The sequence below is a fragment of the Silurus aristotelis genome, assembly GCF_946808225.1.
Source record: "Silurus aristotelis genome assembly, chromosome: 8".
Taxonomy (NCBI): Eukaryota; Metazoa; Chordata; class Actinopteri; order Siluriformes; family Siluridae; genus Silurus; species Silurus aristotelis.
The window spans coordinates 11546405-11568458 of NC_139581.1; the positions used below are offsets into that span (position 1 = coordinate 11546405).

General features: G+C 36.5%; 2 protein-coding genes across 3 annotated transcripts; both read right to left on the reverse strand.

Annotated features, from left to right (window-relative positions):
• Positions 1-234: 234 nt before the first annotated feature.
• stoml3a (stomatin (EPB72)-like 3a) lies at positions 235-6105 on the reverse strand. The gene is made up of 7 exons (XM_083548470.1): positions 5814-6105; positions 3880-3983; positions 3480-3552; positions 3254-3336; positions 2928-3131; positions 1815-1949; positions 235-713 (listed from the first exon to the last, which is right to left on the reverse strand). The coding sequence occupies exons 1-7, from the start codon at positions 5899-5901 to the stop codon at positions 522-524; spliced, it is 879 nt and encodes a 292-aa protein (XP_083404596.1). The 5' UTR covers positions 5902-6105; the 3' UTR covers positions 235-521.
• Positions 6106-7589: 1484 nt separating this feature from the next.
• slc25a15a (solute carrier family 25 member 15a) lies at positions 7590-20769 on the reverse strand. Of its 2 annotated transcripts, XM_083548467.1 has the most exons (8): positions 20623-20764; positions 20168-20575; positions 15210-15284; positions 14150-14408; positions 11421-11561; positions 10154-10329; positions 9766-9924; positions 7590-9063 (listed from the first exon to the last, which is right to left on the reverse strand). In XM_083548467.1, the coding sequence occupies exons 3-8, from the start codon at positions 15262-15264 to the stop codon at positions 8942-8944; spliced, it is 912 nt and encodes a 303-aa protein (XP_083404593.1). In that variant the 5' UTR covers positions 15265-15284; positions 20168-20575; positions 20623-20764; the 3' UTR covers positions 7590-8941. The 2 variants fall into 2 exon arrangements, with proteins under 2 accessions (XP_083404593.1, XP_083404592.1); XM_083548466.1 differs by having other exon boundaries at positions 20168-20769.
• Between the last annotated feature and the right edge of the window lie 1285 nt (positions 20770-22054).

A 22054-nucleotide genomic window follows, 5' to 3' on the forward strand; every position in this document is an offset into this window, starting at 1 on the left:
AGCAGCATGAAGTAATGCATTCATGCAAATCATTAATCTGCACGTCAGGGTGACTGTGGAGCTAAAGTTTGATTGTGATTGATCCTGGACTGTGTAGGTAGTAGGCAGATGTTCAAAACTAGTCTAGGCAGAGCTATGCAAATTATACACAAAAAGATGAAACAGATTTTGTTCTCCTACCTCCAGTTTCCTGTATGTTCTTATCTCCAGTATTTTAATAAATAATTAGGCATTAAGCAAGAAAATGTATTTATTGGAAGATGGCACATACAAACACTATCAGTGCCAGGACTCAGCAGAAGAAGAGATGAACAAAAGTGCAAACATAAAACTCAAAGATTTTAGTGTCCAAAGTGCAAAATTTTAAACATAGAAAAAGAAAAATCCCAAAACAAGTTCCAAAAAAGTCCAAAAAAATTTAAAACTAGAAAAAAGACAATCGAAAAGTCTCACTAGTGCAAAAGGCTTGTTTAGAAATTATTACAGACTTGAATGTAAACAGTAATAAGGCATATACAACTTCATTTTTGGTACATAAAATGTTGCAAAATGTCAATAGGCAGGGGAAAGATGATGGTGGAGTTCCGTTCAGCTGAGATGGTGGTAAGTGTTTGGAGGTAGCGGAGCTGTAGGGCTGAAGGAGACTCAGCAATAACCAGAGAGGCCTCTTTTAACGCCCGGGATGCATTCACCTCTCCCTCTGCAGCGATCACCTTTACAAACAACACAAAACACATGAGGACTGAAAAACCATAATTTTGTCATGTAGTCACTCAACTTGGTTTATAGTTATGTGTTACTTTAGCATAATTGAAAATTAACACAGTTTGTTTGCTTAAATAATGACAAATGCTAAAAAATATTCACTCATATTGTGTAGAACTATTGCTTTACCACCAGGATCAAAACCTTCTATATTATTCATGTGTAGGGTAAAGAGCAGTAGAAACTGTAGCATCACCCTGACAACTATTTGCACAACAATTTATCGTCTCCACTTTCATATTATTTTATCAAATTGCACATCATTCATGCACATGACAGAAAGAAGGAAGAAAGGAATTAAGGATGAAAGGAAACAAAAGATTTCAGATTTTTGGATTGATCAAAAGACTGTGAGCTCAAGTCCCAGTGCTGCCAAGCTGCCACTGATGGCTGCCCAGTTGGATCCTGTCTCATTTCTAAATTGCTTTGGATAAAAACATCCATCAACTTTGCACATGTTTTTTGCTTGAGAGTTTTGTAAACAAATTTGCATATTTCAAGCATTTGTTTTTTTAAAAGTAGGAAAATATTCTACCATTAGAACAAATCATTTCAAACTTGAGTTTTGTATAATTGTGTATAAAAGGATGACTATCTATCCATCTATTTTCCAAAACACACAAAGACTGAGGACCACTGGATGAGTTGCCAACTCATCGCAAGGCACAATCACACACATTTTCACACACACACACACACACACACACACACACACACACACTACAGAAAACCTAGAAATGCCAATCAACCTGCAAAACATTTCTGTGGACTGGAGAAAAAACTGAGAACTTAGAGAAAACCGCTAATGCATTTGAAAAACAATTTTTTTGTTATCTATGTTTAAATTCATTGAATGTAAAATGTTACTTATTAACATTAGTTCCCCATTATATAAAAATATTTCCCTGATTGTGTAGGGCAGTCATCCAGAGTTATGACTAACTGTTGCTAAATGTTTGTAGCTCGTTTGTTGCTAAATGGGCAAGAAACCTATGATTGAACATTTTGGAATTGTTTCAAAATGGGAAGAGGAAAATGATAAAACCTACCTTAGCACGAGCCTCTCTGTATGCTTCAGCCTCAGCTGCCATTGCTCTCTGGAGCTGAACCGGGAGTTTAACATCCTTAATCTCCACTCTCTCCACCATGATACCCCATGAATGTGTGGCCTCATCTAAGGAAGTCTGCCAATAAGATTGACAGGTTGTTTAACCTGTTAATCAGAATGTAACCCTAACAAATACATAAATACGAAACAACAGCCACGAGCATTGTGGGTAAAAATGAGGAGAATGTCTACACTGGTTCAAGCTAAAAAGAAGTTACAATAGCTGCAATAACTCAAAGAACCATTCTTAACACAACTGTGGTGTACAGAAAATCATCTCAGAATGCATTAAACATTGTGACAGATATAGTAACAGAAGATCACTTTGGATTCCACTCATATCGAACCTAAACAGGAATTTGAGACAATAGTGGCTGCAGGATTACAAACTGGACTGTTGAAGATTGGAAAAATATTCCTGGGCCAGCTCTAATGTCCTTTTTTTTTTTTACAATTTTGTGTACACTATAGTTCATAATGTAATGTATAGTATACTATATACTATACATTACAGCACAGTGAAATTCTTTTGTTCATATACATCAGCTCGTTCAGAAGCTGGGGTCAGAGCGTAGGGTCATCCGTGATACAGAGACTAGAGCACAGAGGGTTAAGGGAATTTCTCAAGGGCCAAAGAGCGGCAGCTTGGGGATACCAGGGATTAAACCACCGACCTTCCAATCAGTAACCCAGTGCCTTAACCACTGAGCTGCTACTCCCCTAGAGAGGGGTGTGCATAAAAAAATGCAGGCGATCAGCAGATACTGAAATAATCCAACCAGCCCATCTGGCACAAATACTTATGCCATGGCCAAAATCACTGAGATCACATATTTCCCACATTCTAATGTTCCTTATTAACAGAAACTCTTCACCAGTCCATTCTGTTGGTCCCTATAAACAGAAGCTTTTCTCCAGTATCTCCTGATAGTTTTATACATTGAGTCACTTCCATAATGTATTGGACAGTTTTAATAAAATTATAGTTGTTCCTATTAAAGTATACTATAATAAACAATAAAGTGACACAAGACATGGATTATGTTCTCCAAACCTGCATGCTGTGGGAGATGCTCTCTCTGTCTGATAGCACTTCTGACAGGCTTTTAGTTCCCAGGACATTCCTCAGTGTGGTTTGGGCCAGCAGACGAGTTGCCACATCAGCATTTCTCACGTTAGCTACAGATAAGATGGGGTCCTTGACCCGGAAGTAAACCACCCCATCTACAGACACTGTCACCGAATCCTTTGTCAGAATCTGTGCTCAGACAAAAAAAAAAACATGACTGGCGTTTAGCAAAATTACAATCTGTTGTCTAGTCTGACTTTAATATAGGCTTCAAATCTGAGACTTGGTTTAGAGCCCAATGATGATTGTACCTCTTGAGGTGGAATCTCAAATGTCTTAGCTCTCAAGTCCACCTTTACAAAAGTATCAACACATGGCACTATGAAAAACAATCCTGAAGTACAGTGAAAACAAAACAAAATACAATATGTTAATTTGCTATTCTACATATTAAGTTTTACAATGAGTAATTTATTACACAGAATTTCATTCATTAAATGGTGAATAGCATTTATTAAACTGAAGGTGCTGTTAAACCTGGTCCTTTCGGTTTCCTGTCAATGATGCAACCCAGTCGAAAGATCACAGCCCTCTCATACTCCCGGACGATCTGTATTTGAAATATAATTTAGAAAATTTTAATGCCAAATTTTTTCTCAATGTTATTGCCATTTTTTTTTTCTTGCCAAATTATCTATTTGTTATCATTGTCATATTCAAACCCAAATGTCACATCTATCTAGTGTAGTGATGGTGTGTCCAAAATGTGTAAAGCTATCCCAATCGCTCAAAGGTAATCCATATCACTAGTTAATCTCTTTTCTACATCCTTTCCAGATGTGTAATTTAGTAGTCACTAAGATTAAAGCATGTAACAAATAGCACTTATCACAGTCCTCCTGTAGCCTGCAGCTGTCTTCTTAGATTATAAACATACCTTCATGCACATGAATATGGTGACAGGAAACAGTAATATAGTTAAAATCATAGACATGGAGATTAAAATCCAGCCACAGAAACCCAAAGTACGAGGGCCGTCATCTGATGAAGAAAGAGAGTTACTTTAAAATAAGTTTGTGCAATTTAAAATGTTTTTTTTTATCATTTAAATTTTTTTTGTATGCCATTTTTATTCAGTTGTTTAAATGAGGAGTGAAAATTAAACCTCTATAAAAAAAAAAAGGTTCAGATGATACAGTACAACTCTTCCTGCTTCTCATGGTTAGCATGTTAGTCATACTATCACAAATTGTACAGTTAGGTTTTATTTGATTTCAAAGTTTAGTGAATGAAATTGAAAACCAGCACACAATAGGTTATGGAATCCAAACCCTAAAGAAAGTTGAACAAGTGCTTCTACTTTCTCAGATTCTACTTTTTTTTTTCTTTTTTTTACCTGCCCAGCAGTTTTTAATCAAACAGGTGTTACACCAGATTCTGTGAGCATCGTATGTTGTGACCATAAAGGGCGCTGTTGCTAAAATGCAGCTTAAAATAGATCGACTAGAGAAGTTCGCAACGCAAACAGCGTAAATACAAACATCGGCGACTAGTGTTTATTAAATGTTGTTGCGAGAACGCGCCTAGCGCCGTGCACGTTACCTTGAACGCGAGTGGAGAACAGTGCCGTCGTGCTGCAAAGAAACAGATGCGCCATGAACTGTTCATAAAACACTTATTTACAGTATTAAAAAAAAAAAAAAAAGCTATTCAAATGCTTTTGCCTTTTCTATTTTAATGACTGCTTTTTTTATGCACCATGAATGTTATTTATTAATTAAGGCTAATAAAATGTAATCAGATGCGGATGCTTTACACTGTTAATTTTATATATATATATATATATATATATATATATATATATATATATATATATATATATATATATATATATATATATATATGTGTGTGTGTGTGTGTGACAATTAATAAATAACATTCAGGGTGGTTTAAAAAAAAAAGCTAATGTAAATAAGTCTTTTATGAACAGTTCATGGCGCATGTAACTGTTTCTTTGCAGCACGACGGCACTGTTCTCCACGCGCGTTCAAGGTAACGTGCACGGCGCTAGGCGCGATCTCGCAACATTTAATAAACAGTGGACGCCGATGTTTGCATTTACGCTGTTTGCGTACACCAGATTCTGTGACCATCGTATGTTTTGACCATAGAGGGCGCTGTTGTTAAAATGCATCTTAAAATAGATTACAGAATCTGTTGTAACACCCGGTTTCCACCGACTACAAACACAGACCCTGACTAAAAATATACTGAGAGTTTTAACATAATTTTTAATCATATGGTAAACAAATATCTGTAATTAGTAACAAATTGCTCAGTGGGTGTAGAACCGCTTTCAATAAAAACACTTTTACAATGTTTTTCTTTTACAAATACTAACTTATACATTTGATTAAATACTAATTTAATCAAATGATACATAGGTCTACATTTCTTACATAGTTTTATTAAACATGTTTTGATTTTAAATGGTTATGGGCTAATATGCTATTCTTGGTAGATAATTAATGTTATGGTATAAACGAAAGAACACATTTTTACCTTATATGTCCTGAATTTATTCTTTCTTATAAACATGAGAGTACATGCAACAATGAATAAAATAAAAATTATTCCCCAGTCTTTCCATATAGAAACAGAGCATTAATAATTATATATACCAAGCATGACAATGCATATTTCAGAGACCACACACAGAGCACATGTTAATCTTCTTATTGTTCAGGATTCATTTCCATTACATATAGTTAGACTAAAGTTCTATCTCTCAATTAGTAAACAAATATAATCAAAGTAAATCTCAGATTAAATAAGGTCATACAGATATGCATTTATATATACACAGCATACCTTGTATCATTTGTATTGTGCTGTCAGATTTTCCACCCATTGTTTCACTGTCAATCTTGTTTCTGTTCTTCATGTCCATATTTGCCATTCTGGTTTGTCTGAAGCCGATGGTATGAGGTTGAAAGAGGATAAGTCACTCCAGGGGCTGTAATTCTGCCCTGAAGAGGGCAGGGCTTATATCTTAGCAACTAACGCGTCTCACACACACGTGACGTAAACACACGCACACGCAAACACACACACACAATAACCCTGTGTGGAATAAAGTGGCGGCTTGTTATATTACTCTCAGCAATCAAGATATACAAAATAAGGCATGAAAAACAATAGTAGTGATTCCTACATATGGTAGCACTAAATGTCTTTCTTTGTGCACTCCACAGAATAATGTATGTACATACGTTTCCATGTATACAAATATATGCAGATATCTTTGCTTACCATTTGACATGAAAAACAAAAATACAGCAATGCTATAATCATGTGCTTTTTCCATGACTGGTAAAAGAATGTTTAAAAGTCAGCAGCAGGATGTGAAGCATCTGGTATGGCTTAACAAATGCAAAAGGAGAGAAGTGTGTGTGTGTGTGTGTGTGTGTGTGTGTGTGTGTGTGTGTGTGTGTGTGTGTGTGTGTGTATATATATATATATATATATATATATATATATATATATATATACACACACACACACACACACACACACACACACACACACACACACACACACACACACACACACTGAACAGGCATAAAATTATGACCAACTTCCTAATATTGTGTTAATCCCCCTTTTGCTTCTTAAGCAGCCCTGGCCCGTTGAGGTATGTTCTTCACTAGACCCCTGAAGGTGGTCCAAAATGGCACCAACAGTGTCATTTAGTCCTTTCTAAGTTATGTTTTTTTTTAATCCCACTAATAGATGTGATTTATTGTCCACTGGTAAATACTGTATAAGTGTATCTGATTGAAACAAATGTAAAAAAAAAAAAAAAGGTTTGAACCTCTTTATGAAGTCGCTAAACTGCAGAAAAAGCTCTGCCTGCCATATTTATCAGGTGTGTGCACTATTTTGGTTTAGGTACCAGTTTTCCAGGATCTGCCACTGTGTTGTTCCATCAACACTCAAGATGTCACTTCTGCAGTGTAACCTAGTCCACACAAGCACTTTTCTGTTGGCTTGAATAAAGGAAAACTCCCAAATTATATCCAAACTAAAAGACGTTTGAGAATAAGGTTGGCAAATTCACCCTAGGAGTTAATGGCTATGATGTGAAACCTGCATTTAAGTTATATTTAGGGAGCCTGACCTAATCATATAAATGCTGGTTTATCATTAAAAAAAAACAACACTGATAAAACTGGCTATTCTAACTGAGAAACAAACAAAATAAGAAATATGCCATTACTGTAGTGCATGCTTCTATGGTCTCTAAATTAAACCATTGTTTATTTCAGTATGTGGTAGACTGTATCTTTGCCAGGATAAAGTGGTAAGTGCATATTTTAACACCCTTTTTAATTATTGTTTACTTTTCAGCCTATTAAGTTCCTTATAAACTACACATTCAGCATATGACATTTAAAAGTCTGAATAGTTTAACGTTTACAGATGCCCTGGAGCGGAGTAGACTGTTCCTGTGATTTACATAGGAGATACAGGCTTGCTATTAATGATGACACTGCCAGGACCTGAAGAGTGACACAATTTCTGTAACTTTGCCTATGTACACCACCACAAAGGATTTGCAGTGCAGCAATCAAGATGTGACAGAAGTGCAGATATTCAGCTTTAATAAAAACATTGCATAACTTTTTAGAATGATATAAATTACATTTCTGGAATGTTGGCCATGAAATGTTCACTGTAAATGTTGTAACTGTTCCTGGGAATTATTACTAGGCAATCCAAATGTTTTTGATGCAAGTAAAGCAGATCATCTTGGGAAAACTATCACTATTCTAATTCTGGATACAATTACCATGTTCTTTGGAAAGAATGAAACCCACATTAACTTGTATGAGAATTATAGGAAGAGAATAGTATAGCAAAAATAGAAGAAATCGTAATCCAAAGCATCATGTGACACATCATGTGACACAACCGAAGTTAAAAAGAACAAATAAACTAGCAACAAGTGAAGACAGCACTTCTTAACTGGAGGTACTGTGTAAAAAAAATACTGTCATTCCAAAATGATTAATGCAATATTTTTGTTAGTTAAAAGTTTTCCATTTAATCAAATCTTGATTGCTTTTTTAATAATCACTGTGGTGTGCAGAAATAAAATTTCAAAAACTGTGACTATCCACAAGTTTACTGACCTGACTCTATATCACTAAGAAAACATGAACACCAAGCCTATAAACACATTGTAGGTATAGAGATATAAACTAAAGTTTGTTTATTCACCTGAAGGGACTAACATTCTATTCCAGAGTCCAAAAAGAGTGAAAAACTTAAAAACGATTTATACAAGAAAACTTATCCAATTTCTGGAGGTGGACTATCCCAGATATTTTTGGCAAGTTTCTTAAGAAAGTCAATAAAACATGTTTGTATTCACAGCAACTGAGAAGATAGAAAAGATCAATAAGACACCCTTGCTGTAGTCTAACTAATAGTCTAACAAAGCAACATAATGACACCACTTTAAGCTTAACAGGTTATAACTTGACAGTGTAACACTTAAAAAGCCATTAAAAGTATACATTGCATTTTTAACACATTTAAACAACAATATAGTTATACACTACAAAAATATTATTTTCTCCAGAATGTACTCTTAAAATCATACAGAAGGGTATATGAAAACACTGAAAAGAACTGTGAAGACAAAACAAATTCAGTTACAAAATAATATACCCTATGGAACAAAAATAAGTTTTTGCTATTAGAGGAAAACTTTTCATAACCTGGCAGATAAAAGATCCTGTGCCTCGATCAGACAATGTGAACGGTCTGATGGGTAGATATGAACCTATTTGCCTACTGCTCATATTTATTATTCAAATAAATAAAAATTAATAGGCAGCATTTAGATTATTTGGAATATTCTTTAAAATTATAGAAGCACCACTAATGTGCAGGTAGCACAGAATATTTAAAATTAATTATGGACCCACGCATCATACATCAAACTGTTTCACCATCAACTTGCGGCTTAATTCATAGGCCAGAAAAAGTGCACCATTAGCAGGGAATGTCCGGATCATAGTTGGGGTTAGACCTGAGTACAGAGGTCGCACTCCTGGAAACGAAGGGGAAAAAAAAAAATCAGGAGTTGTGCTTATTCACATTTTTGCATTTAGAATTAGTTTTTCAAATATTAAAAATAACATGCAAAAATATACTTAATTTGAGAGTTGACACTCAAAACCAAAATTTCTTGAAGTTCACTAAAATATCTCTTTCTATAATTAAATCACCAACTACTTTTAGAATGTATTGTAAACTGAACAAAATATTAAACTCTATAAACATACACAATTTACACTATATTTCCAAATATATTTGGTCACCCAACCTTTCCTGCTACATGTGGTTCTTTTCCAACTGTTACTACAATGCTGGAGGCACTCCATTGTACAGGACATCTTTAGATGCACTCTAATAAAATTTTGCATTCACTTGAACTTGGAAACCCAAACCTGTTCCAGCATGGCAATGCCCCTGTGAATTGGAATGCTGACTGCACCCCAGGGCTCCTCACCTACATCAGTACCTGTCTTTCGTAACACCATTGTGGCTGATGAACACAAATATCCATAAGAAACACTCCAAAATCTAGTGGAACATCTTCCAAGAAGAGTGAAGGGAATTATAAGAGCAAATTAGGAATAAATGTGGAATGCAATGCTCGAAAATCACATACCATATTAATGACCAGGTGACCCAATACTTTTGGAAATATACTGTATATATCCAATGGCAAAACTAACTAAATGCTTACCTTCATTGCGAACAATGCCAAGAAATGTCTTTATAAATCCTTCCTGTTTCCCAGCCAGGGACAGAACCTGAATGCGGGATTTCACACAGTCTATTGGAAAGACAACTAACCACAGCAGGGCCCCTCCAAACCCACCGCTAAACATCAGCGGCATGATGCCTGTCAAACAGATGTGCACATTAACTGCTTTTAGGAATTTAGCAATTCAACATCTTGTAGTAGAAGAATGCTTGCCTGAGCACACAAATGGAAAGAAAAAAACTATAAAAAAAAAAAAAAACACACTTCAACCAAACCTCCAAAGAGTCACTCGAATGTTGTGTTTGTTGTTTCCAAAAAACAACAAATAAAATAAAAACACATTGACTGCAGATTATAGCCAAGTTACCTATGTCCTCTTTATTCCTGCCCATAGTGTGGGCAAAAGTAGAACGGCTCAGCTCATAGCCTCCAAAGAAGCAGAAATAGCCAGGAATCTCACGTACTATGGTAGTGGACAGGCCTTGATAAAAACCCAGAGGACCGTTTGTCTTTAACACATGCCTAACCACAGACCACACAGTGCTGAAGGAGAAAGAAAGAAAGATAATGAGATTTGTGGGATCATCTATATAATATATATATATATATATATATATATATATATATATATATAAAACATGATTAGACTGTACACTGAATTTAAAAGCAAAAAAAAAAATTATCAAAAGCACCGGACACCTTGTTTTGGAATTTAATTTTGGCCAGATCATTTTGACCAGGTCACAGTAACTGAGTGAACTGTTCTGGGCCAGCGTGGCCGTGAGAACAAAGTAATTACTCGAGAAAGCCAAAGGGCAGCTCAGTAAAAATCACTGGCCTGACCAGTTAGATCCTGACATACAGGTGAGGTGGGCCTGTAATCATGACCACCCAAACTAATACATGAATCAACACTGCCACTGGAACAGAACACAATACTGTCATCATCAATACCCGGTAATGGGTTGGTATAAAGAAGGCATATGTCTGTTTAAATAGAAGGGTCAGAGACTTTAGGGATGCCAAACCAGCCGGTATGATGGCCACATTCCTGGGTCAGGTGCAGGGGTTTAAGGCAGCAGAGTATCAAGAAAAAGTGCATATTCAGAAGCCACATCGGTTAGCAGAAGTTGGCGATATCGGAATGTGCCTGGCTGATAAAAAATGTTAAATGACGTATTGAAAAAAACCTTTTTGAGATAATGGTAACTGGGGAGGGACAAAATTTGGGGGAGTTTCCAAATTTAATAGTAATCGAAAGAAGCTCAATGTGTATAAATGAGGAAGGTTTTGCCAATGGTTTTCAGATCATCGCTGACATGTCAAGGAGTATGCTCTCGGGTTGATTGTGGTTTTACTGCAATAAATTCTACTTTGCTTTTTCTCATCCACGTTTCCTAGTGTTTTTGAGAAGGATCATTTGTGAGAAATCATTGGTACCAGAATGCCCAGCAAGTTTTCGTTCCGAGTTAATCATTTGGAGACAATTACGCATTGTGAATCCTTATTGTACAAGATATACATCTAAATGGTAAGCAAACACTAAAGTATCTGAACATAAAAAAATGGTGTAAAAGTTGCACTTCAGCATGTCCTGCAGATGTCTAATATGACACACGGTTGTAGTCAGTTACCTCTTTTGTCCACCAGCGATCTTGCCTGATGCCTCCATTTCATGCATAGCCTGCAGACGACACTTCACTAGTTCAGTGGGACACAAAGCCAGTGAGGAGAAGATGGAGGCCACAGAGCCAGCGCAAGCCTTCTGAACATCACTGAAACATAACACACCTTCTGTTGATGAAGCAAATAATTCTCAGAAAAGACAGGCAGGCCTCATTATCAGAAATGTTCAGCTAACATTTTGTTACATATTTACAATAACAGGTTGTAATAAGCAGGCACTAGTGTTCCGATCAACACTATGACTAAACTAAAGCAATCTCCCACTAAAGAAACACAAAGTTTCTATGAGGAATTTAATGTTACTCTGTCAGAGAGGATTCTTTAGAGCGTTCAAAGAGTAAATAACACTTTAAAGAAGCTGACCTTATAGCAATTAAGAAAAAAAAATCTTATCTGGTTAAAGAACAGGTTTTTTCTTCTTCGATCAGAGATGGATGTTTACGTAAGTTTCATAGGTCAAAGGCCTACAGCATGTGCACTTTAACTGCACATTAGTAAGATAATAATGTCTGGGGTATTTACTGAGTAAAACCTAAAAATCCTTTAAAATCAGTTTACATTAAATAAGCTCTTAAAGAAAACTCAAGAAATGCGTATAATGAACGTCATAGAAGTTCAACCTTCATATTTATTGCTTTAATGATATTTTTCTTCTGGGGAAAAAAGTTGCTTCTTTTAATTTTTAGTTGCAGTGTAAAAGTTATATATAACGCAAAAAGGTTTTCATTAAACAACAATGCAAAAACAAAAAAATAGATGTTAAATGAATGAATGAATGAATGAATAATTGTCCATTCACTTGTAGACACTTGTTGTGTCTAGCCCACCAGACATATCTCATGCCACCAAACCTAAAAGACACGAAGCCCAACAGCTTTACTGAACTTTGACTGAAGGGGAGTAAAAGGAATAGGCACATCCACTCATTCATAAACTATAAAATGCTTGTCCAAGCTTGTACATCTTTTAAAAAGCCATCTACATAACTTCTGAACGACATAAGTAAATTCTAAAGTGCACTTTTTCATCAGTGGACATTTACCTGCTTTTGAACTGCAGTCTGCTGAACTGAAAAGAATATTCTCAATTAAAAAAAAAAAAATGTAATTACTATTTCTTTTAGGCTGCAACCTATAAATATTCACTGACCAATATATTAGGAACGTCTACACACAGTTCACTTTGCTTATGTAATGTTACCGGTATCTAGGGATGGATTCAAAAGACAAAGACAATGGTGACATTGGCATGGAAGTGACATCATAGAAAGCACTAGCGATGCATTGCTTCAAATGTTCTCACACACCATATTAAGCAATTAGGCTTATACAATACTTACAAATAATATTTTTCACTTTTTCCATTGTAAAATGCTTTTTTTTTTAAAGAAAAAAAATAGCCAATGTATATAGCTAAAAGGATATTAGGGCCATTCTTTGGTGAAAAAATTGCAGACCCTGGCTTACTGTAAATTAACTACAATGACTCCATTGTAACAGCCTTAAACTCCTTCCTGCCACCACTGCAATTCTACATAACATTTTATTCTAGTCCTTTTATAAGGTTATGATTGTTCATCTTAATAAAACAAAAGTTATTTTCTAAAGAATTTCATTCATCCTAATTTTTTTATTTAAAAGTTTAACAACAGTTTTATTGACAAAGCAAACAGAATTATTATGGTGGACAAAATAAGAGAACATTTTGTTATGGCTTTTAAATAGTTTGTGGATTTGACAATAAAAGAAACCAGCATGAATTAAATAAGTTTCATAACTTTTCTTAGCATTATAAGCATGTGTAGGCCAGTATGTGTATTTTTTACACTCTCATTTACCAGAAATACGTATAATAAACACCTGATGCACACTGTACTATAGGATATAGTATATACACTAACCATTTTATTAGGAACACTTGCTCATCCCTGCAATTATCCAAACCAGGACAAGTCAAAACCTTCAGTTAGTTTTCACATCAAATATCTAACAGGGAAACAAATGTGATCTTTGACCATGCCATGGTTGCATATACCACATTTGCTGGTTCGAGTATTTCATTAACTGCTGATCTCCTGAGATTTTCACACACAGCCTCTAGAGTTTACAAAAAAAAGGAAGAAATCAGGCAGGAATGCACAAACTGTTTGGTTAGAACTGAAATGAAAACTACAGTAGCTCAATAACCACAATTTAGCAACTGAAAAGCATCTCAGAATGCTCAATATGCCTCAAGGTTTAATGTGGACAAAGTTTAAATTCCACAAGTTCTTGTACGGATGTAGCATTTTTTTTTTCTCCTTTTCCCCCAAAAAACTCATCAATGCCTGTCGTGCTTAGTTACTAATTGAAGTATTAGACAGAATTTGTCCAAAAATCTATAGATGTGCAGCACAGCACAGAGACTATACTAAATTTAGTTAGCTAGCATTAACTCTATAGCTGGGTTTGTCAGACTGCAAGTTTAGAGGTAAAATTACTGCAGAGATTTGTTTTTTCCCTTTTCAAAACACACTAAATCTTGCCTGAGACAGTTTCACTAATTAGCCAATGAGCTGTATGTGGGATGCTAAATGAAGCAGAATGCTAAAATCTCTAATACTCTAGGTGCTCTATAGCAACCCTTCCACATTACACGTGTCGTTTACAGGTTGAAGAATATGGTGGAAATGCCTGACCTGAGTTCCGTTCCTCTGTCCAGTCCGATCACTAAACGCACAACATCCTGGCAGAAACCGTAGCTCATGAAAAGAACTGCGTTCTCAGCAACGTTGGCCATCAGAGCTGGAGTGGTGCCATGATACAGACCGCGCAATCCCACCTGCTTTGTGATGGACACAAAGCAGTTCACAAAGCCACGGTACATCCCAGGAAACGTCTGCATTTTTACCTTCGCAGTATCAAACGGCTGGCCACACAGCACACATGCTATGCCACCTTCAGCAAAAAAAGAGATAAAAAGCAGCCACTGGCAAACTTCGAGTACTGTTTTATACAATGAAGAAAATAATTTTGAGAGCAGGGTCCTAATATTTTGAGATGACAACACACATATACATACATACACACATATACATATATATACACACACACACACACACACACACACACACACACACACACACACACACACATATATATCTCCAAGGAATTTGTTTTCAGCTGTTGGTGACCCTCAAAAGTACATATATAAATAACACTATACATTTAGCTCGGACAATACAAGACAAAGCAGACTATACAATATAGACAATACGAGTATTAAAAAGGAATACAGAGTATGTTAAAGATCAGTAATACACAAATTGTGAGTGCAAATAACAGTATTGTGCGTCACGTACTGTAAGATACAGAGTTTACTTTAGAACTTGTACAATATACAGCAGCAATAGTGCGTGTAACACATGCAGATGATATGACTGACTGATCTTATAATGCAGTACTTAGATACTATGGATATTAAACAAGGCACATAATTAAGGTCAGTTGTTTTATATATATATATTATTGCAGAATTATACATACAACATGAGGGATGTCAAGGATTTGAAAAAGTTACTGATTCGTTTGTTTAAAAAACAAACCACAACGCTAGTCACCTTCAGTGTGATCATTGTATAACAGGGGTAACTTCAGCACACTCGGAACAGACCTCAAAATATTAAATGCTACAACTGAAATACACTAACAAGAACTACTTTACCACTACTGCTATTATTATTGTTGTAGTCTACATACCACAAGCTCCAGCTGATAAATCAATGATGGCTTGAATGACAGGATTTGGTGCCATTTTTTTTTTTGCTTTACCGCCTGTCAAAAACACAAGTCATAAACAGTGTAAAAAGATTGAACATTTATTTTTCATAAAGCAAATTAATAAAAAAAGTAAAAAAAAAAAATCAAGATTATTAAAATCGAACATTAAAATTAAGAAACCAACTATGCACCTATACATGAGTGATTTCGTAACCAACTGGTTCATTCATTATATATATATATATATATATATATATATATATATATATATATATATATATATTATATATATTTATATATAGTGAGGAAAATAAGTATTTGAACACCCTGCTATTTTGCAAGTTCTCCCACTTAGAAATCATGGACGGGTGTGAAATTGTCATCATAGGTGCATGTCCACTGTGAGAGACATAATCTAAAAAAAAAAAAATAAATCCACTAAACTATTAAACTATTTATTTGTATGATACAGCTGCAAATAAGTATTTGAACACCTGTCTATCAGCTAGAATTCTGACCCACAAAGACCTGTTAGTCTGCCTTTAAAATGTCCACCTCTACTACATTTATTATCCTAAATTAGATGCACCTGTTTGAGGTCGTTAGCTGCATAAAGACACCTGTCCACCCCATACAATCAGTAAGAATCCAACTACTAACATGGCCAAGACCAAAGAGCTGTCCAAAGACACTAGAGACAAAATTGTACACCTCCACAAGGCTGGAAAGGGCTACGGGGAAATTGCCAAGCAGCTTGGTGAAAAAAGGTCCACTGTTGGAGCAATCATTAGAAAATGGAAGAAGCTAAACATGACTGTCAATCTCCCTCGGACTGGGGCTCCATGCAAGATCTCACATCGTGGGGTCTCAATGATCCTAAGGAAGGTGAGAAATCAGCCCAGAACTACACGGAAGGAGCTGGTCAATGACCTGAAAAGAGCTGGGACCACCGTTTCCAAGGTTAATGTTGGTAATACACTAAGACGTCATGGTTTGAAATCATGCATGGCACGAAAGGTTCCCCTGCTTAAACCAGCACATGTCCAGGCACGTCTCAAGTTTGCCAATGACCATTTGGATGATCCAGAGGAGTCATGGGAGAAAGTCATGTGGTCAGATGAGACCAAAATAGAATTTTTGGGTCATAATTCCACTAAACATGTTTGGAGGAAGAAGAATGATGAGTACCATCACAAGAACACCATCCCTACTGTGAAGCATTGGGGTGGTAGCATCATGCTTTGGGGGTGTTTTTCTGCACATGGGACAGGGCGACTGCACTGTATTAAGGAGAGGATGACCGGGGCCATGTATTGCGAGATTTTGGGGAACAACCTCCTTCCCTCAGTTAGAGCATTGAAGATGGGTCAAGGCTGGGTCTTCCAACGTGACAATGACCCGAAGCACACAGCCAGGATAACCAAGGAGTGGCTCTGTAAGAAGGTTATCAAGGTTCTGGCATGGCCTAGCCAGTCTCCAGACCTAAACCCAATAGAGAATCTTTGGAGGGAGCTCAAACTCTGTGTTTCTCAGCGACAGGCCAGAAACCCGACTGATCTAGAGAAGATCTGTGTGGAGGAGTGGGCCAAAATCCCTCCTGCAGTGTGTGCAAACCTGGTGAAAAACTACAGGAAACGTTTGACCTCTGTAACTGCAAACAAAGGCTACTGTACCAAATATTAACATTGACTTTCTCAGGTGTTCAAATACTTATTTGCAGCTGTATCATACAAATAAATAGTTAAAAAATCATACATTGTGATTTCTGGATTTTTTTTAAGATTATGTCTCTCACAGTGGACATGCACCTACAATGACAATTTGAGACCCCTTCATGATTTCTAAGTGGGAGAACTTGCAAAATAGCAGGGTGTTCAAATACTTATTTTCCTCACTGCAATATATATATATGTATATATATATATATATATATATATATATATATATATATATATATATATATATATACACATACATATATATATATACACATACATATATATATACACATACATATATATACATATATATACATATACATATATATACATATATATACACACACAGTATAGACCAAAAGTTTGGACACACCTTCTCATTGAAAGAGTTTTCTTTATTTTCATGACTATGAAAATTGTAGATTCACACTGAAGGCATCAAAACTATGAATTAACACGTGGAATTATATATGAAATTATATTCATAACAAAAAGTGTGAAACAACTGAAAAATGTCATATTCTAGGTTCTTCAAAGTAGCCACCTTTTGCTTTGATTACTGCTTTGCACACTCTTGGCATTCTCTTGATGAGCTTCAAGAGGTAGGCACCTGAAATGGTCTTCCAACAGTCTTGAAGGAGTTCCCCGAGAGATGCTTGGCACTTGTTGGCCCTTTTGCCTTCACTCTGCGGTCCAGCTCACCCCTAAACCATCTCGATTGGGTTCAGGTCCGGTGACTGTGGAGGCCAGGTCATCTGGCGCAGCACCCCATCACTCTCCTTCTTGGTCAAATAGCCCTTGATGCCTTCAGTGTGACTCTACAATTTTCATAGTCATGAAAATAAAGAAAACTCTTTGAATGAGAAGGTGTGTCCAAACTTCTGGTCTGTACTGTGTGTATGTATGTGTGTGTGTGTGTGTGTATATATATATATATATATATATATATATATATATATATATATATATATATATATATATATATATATATATATATATACACACACAGTGGGTACGGAAAGTATTCAGACCCCCTTAAATTTTTCACTCTTTGTTATATTGCAGCCATTTGCTAAAATCATTTAAGTTCATTCTTCTTCCTCATACATGTACACACAGCTCCCCATATTGACAGAAAAACACAGAATTGTTGACACTGTTGCAGATTTATTAAAAAAGAAAAACTGAAATATCACATGGTCCTAAGTATTCAGACCCTTTGCTATGACACTCATATATTTAACTCAGGTGCTTTCCATTTCTTCTGATCATCCTTGAGATGGTTCTACACCTTCATTTGAGTCCAGCTGTGTTTGATTATACTGATTGGACTTGATTAGGAAAGCCACACACCTGTCTATATATGACCTTCCAGATCACAATGCATGTCAGAGCAAATGAGAATCATGAGGTCAAAGGAACTGCCTGAAGAGCTCAGAGACAGAATTGTGGCAAGGCACAGATCTGGCCAAGGTTACAAAAAGATTTCTGCTGCACTTAAGGTTCCTAAGAGCACAGTGGCCTCCATAATCCTCAAATGGAAGACGTTTGGGACGACCAGAACCCTTCCTAGAGCTGGCCGTCCGGCCAAACTGAGCTATCGGGGGAGAAGAGCCTTGGTGAGAGAGGTAAAGAAGAACCCAAAGATCACTGTGGCTGAGCTCCAGAGATGCAGTCAGGAGATGGGAGAAAGTTGTAGAAAGTCAACCATCACTGCAGCCCTCCACCAGTCGGGGCTTTATGGCAGAGTGGCCCAACGGAAGCCTCTCCTCAGTGTAAGACACATGAAAGCCCGCATGGAGTTTGCTAAAAAACACCTGAAGGACTCCAAGATGGTGAGAAATAAGATTCTCTGGTCTGATGAGACCAAAATAGAACTTTTTGGCCTTAATTCTAAGCGGTATGTGTGGAGAAAACCAGGCACTGCTCATCACCTGTCCAATACAGTCCCAACAGTGAAGCATGGTGGTGGCAGCATCATGCTGTGGGGGTGTTTTTCAGCTGCAGGGACAGGACGACTGGTTGCAATCAAGGGAAAGATGAATGTGGCCAAGTACAGGGATATCCTGGACAAAAACCTTCTCCAGAGTGCTCTGGACCTCAGACTGGGCCGAAGGTTTACCTTCCAACAAGACAATGACCCTAAGCACACAGCTAAAATAACGAAGGAGTGGCTTCACAACAACTCCGTGACTGTTCTTGAATGGCCCAGCCAGAGCCCTGACTTAAACCTTAAAATCTGCAACAATGTCAACAATTCTGTGTTTTTCTGTCAGTATGGGGTGCTATGTGTACATTCATGAGGAAGAAGAATGAACCTATATATATATATATATACACATACATACATACATGCATACATACATACATACATACATACATACACACACACACACACACACACACACACACACACGTATATACACACACTAATGGCATTTGGAAATACTTTTTATAAATAAGAACCGGCTTTATGTCTCTTATTAGAGGTCACTGAATAGTTGTATGAGGCATTGAACTCTGTTGTACAATATAATGGATTGTTTCTCATTGTATTGTAAGTTTCACTGAAGTAGAACTTCATAAATAAAACATTGTTAGTTAAGCTGATTACAGAGTAATGTTTTTTATCCATTTATTTATTTTTCAATATTACAAAATCAAAGAAGATCAGAGAGAACTTTAATTTTAATATAACGTTTGAAATAATGCAACATTAATTTTTGGCCCATGGCTTTTAATCAAGTTTGAGTATCTCATCTGGTCCACAACGGTGTAGACAAGGGGAAAGAAACTGGAGAACCCAGAGAAAAACCCTAAAGCACAGGGTCCACACTCCACTGGCATGTCAGTTGAATTAGTTTGGTTCATCATGGTTTATAAACTCTACATGCTCCACAAGGCAGCTGTTTATCTTACACAGCTCACTATGAGAAAGTCAGAAAACTCTAAGTGATCATCCATGAATGAAATGTCCATATGCTGGAAGATCTCACAGCAGTTTAAGGAAGTTGGATATGTCTTCAACATGTCACACACTCTTTAAGCAGTAAAATCAATCTCTATATAATGTAAACAGGACCAAAACCTGTAATTAGTTTAATTAAAAATTAAAAATAAATACTCAAGGACGCGTTACAACGTGTACTTGACATGTTAATTCCGAATATACGCAAGATGGTTTTCATTTCCGGGTTTCCTCATAGACTTCACACTTACTGTATCTTCTTATAGGAGATATTTCAGCTCTGGTTCCACATCCACGGTTAATCCACGTGCGGGTTTCAGGACAACGTGCAGTACTGAAGGGCAATCAAGTACATTGAGCTCAGCAGCTTTTGCAGTCCTCTATGTGTGTGTGTGTGTGTGTGTGTGTTAATAAGGGTGTGTGCAACGAGGCTGAACCACTCAGACACGTCGACAAGCTATCATTTTAGTCTAAACCCGGATATTTTCCACACGATTATTTTGAAATCCTGGATTTCCTGCTGAAATCGTTTCTGCCCATCTAAAGTGAGAAGTGGATTTCTAACTGTAAACTCGATCACAACCCAGTGAGATCCGCAGATGTGGACGGATAAACGTCGATCTAATGGAAGACATGAGATGGAAAACAAGCTAATGAAGCTCGGAAAATAATGATTAAGTTTTTCGGCCCATATCTTTATTCACACTTGGCGTTTTGGTTGCTGCTTCTTTCTGGTCAAGATAAGGATGAGTGTTAGGTCGGCGAGGACGAACGGTGCAGGAGCACCAGCTCCATCTTTCTTTGGGTCACGTGGTTACAGAGTCCCGTGGTTCCTGGTTCGATTGTGCAGGGCGTGCGTGCTAATATATATTATATAATATATATATTAAAATACAAAATAATTGTATTTTATTTAGACTATAGACCTGCATTTTTACACTTGTAAATAAACAGCGAATTCAGCAAAGGGATGTGTGAATTGACCACGCCCCTTCCCTGTGTCTGTTTCTCAACAACAACAAAAAAAAATGCAACCAAATTGCCGAAGTGCTTTTTTTTTTGTACTTTGACCAGAGAAAATACACAGTAAGGATTTCTTTAGGAATGAGTTGATGATACTATAAAACTATCGAGTTTGTACTATAGAACTGTCACTTGCTATTAACCTGGAGTAGTTTTTATATATATTAGTAGTAGAAGTTAAAATGTAGTGAAGTAAAAGGTAAAGTCTCCCCAAATGGAAATACTTGAGCAAAGTACAGATTAAATAAAAAAAAAAAAAACAACTACTTAAGCAGTCAAGTAAAGTTTATTTCTATAGCGCTTTTCACAACAGACTGTCTCAAAGCACTTTAACAGAAATCGACAGTCAAGGTGAATGGTGTGCATTTATCTCGGATGAGCAGCCATGGCGACTGTGGCAAGGAAAAACTCCCTTAGATGTTATGAGGAAGAAACCTTGAGAGGAACCAGACTCAAAAGGGGAACCCATCCTCATTTGGGTGACATCAAGAGTTTGATTATAGTCTTTAAACAATACAAAACACTGGAGAGCGTGAACTAACATGAGCACTGTAGTGTAAAATTATAAGTAATGTTCTTTCTACTGTCTTATACAGTCATTGTGGTTATAAAACTGGGAGCTACTGAGCAACTCATAAAATAGCTCAACATTTACGATCATCACCGATCCAACACCAGCTTCTCCAAGCCAGAGCCTTTAAACAGTGTCACACTCCACACATAAAGTGGGATCCAATTGGCACTGGTACGTCTCTGGGTGGTACAGGAAGTTTGCGAGTTCGGCATCTAATTCTTTAAAGGTCCATAATCTTCATGAGGAGGGACGTGATTGGAGCTGGAGCAACCTCAGGATGCCTCGGGATGAGTAGAGAAAGAGAAGCAGTGGAGAAAAATTATTGTAGCTGCTGTTCATGATATTAACAGCACAAGTTGATAATGTGCATTTTTTTTAGATGTACTGGAGCACAAGTTTATGATATGTGACGTATGTTATGTGTAGGCTTTGCTAAAAAGATACGTCTTTAATCTGCACTGTAACTGGGAGAGTGTGTGTGTGTGTATATATATATATATATATATATATATATATATATATATATATATATATATATAGA

Coding starts and splice junctions, on each gene's coding strand:
- slc25a15a (XM_083548466.1), bottom strand. CDS start 15,264: ATGGCACCAAATCCTGTCATTCAAGCCATCATTGATTTATCAGCTGGA. Junction 11,562..14,149: donor GACAGAGGAACGGAACTCAG/GTCAGGCATTTC, acceptor GTTATGTTTCAG/TGATGTTCAGAAGGCTTGCG. Junction 9,064..9,765: donor TGGCATTGTTCGCAATGAAG/GTAAGCATTTAG, acceptor CTTCGTTTCCAG/GAGTGCGACCTCTGTACTCA.
- stoml3a (XM_083548470.1), bottom strand. CDS start 5,901: ATGGCAAATATGGACATGAAGAACAGAAACAAGATTGACAGTGAAACA. Junction 3,984..5,813: donor CACAATACAAATGATACAAG/GTATGCTGTGTA, acceptor TTTCTTCATCAG/ATGACGGCCCTCGTACTTTG. Junction 3,553..3,879: donor CCATATTCATGTGCATGAAG/GTATGTTTATAA, acceptor TTTCAAATACAG/ATCGTCCGGGAGTATGAGAG.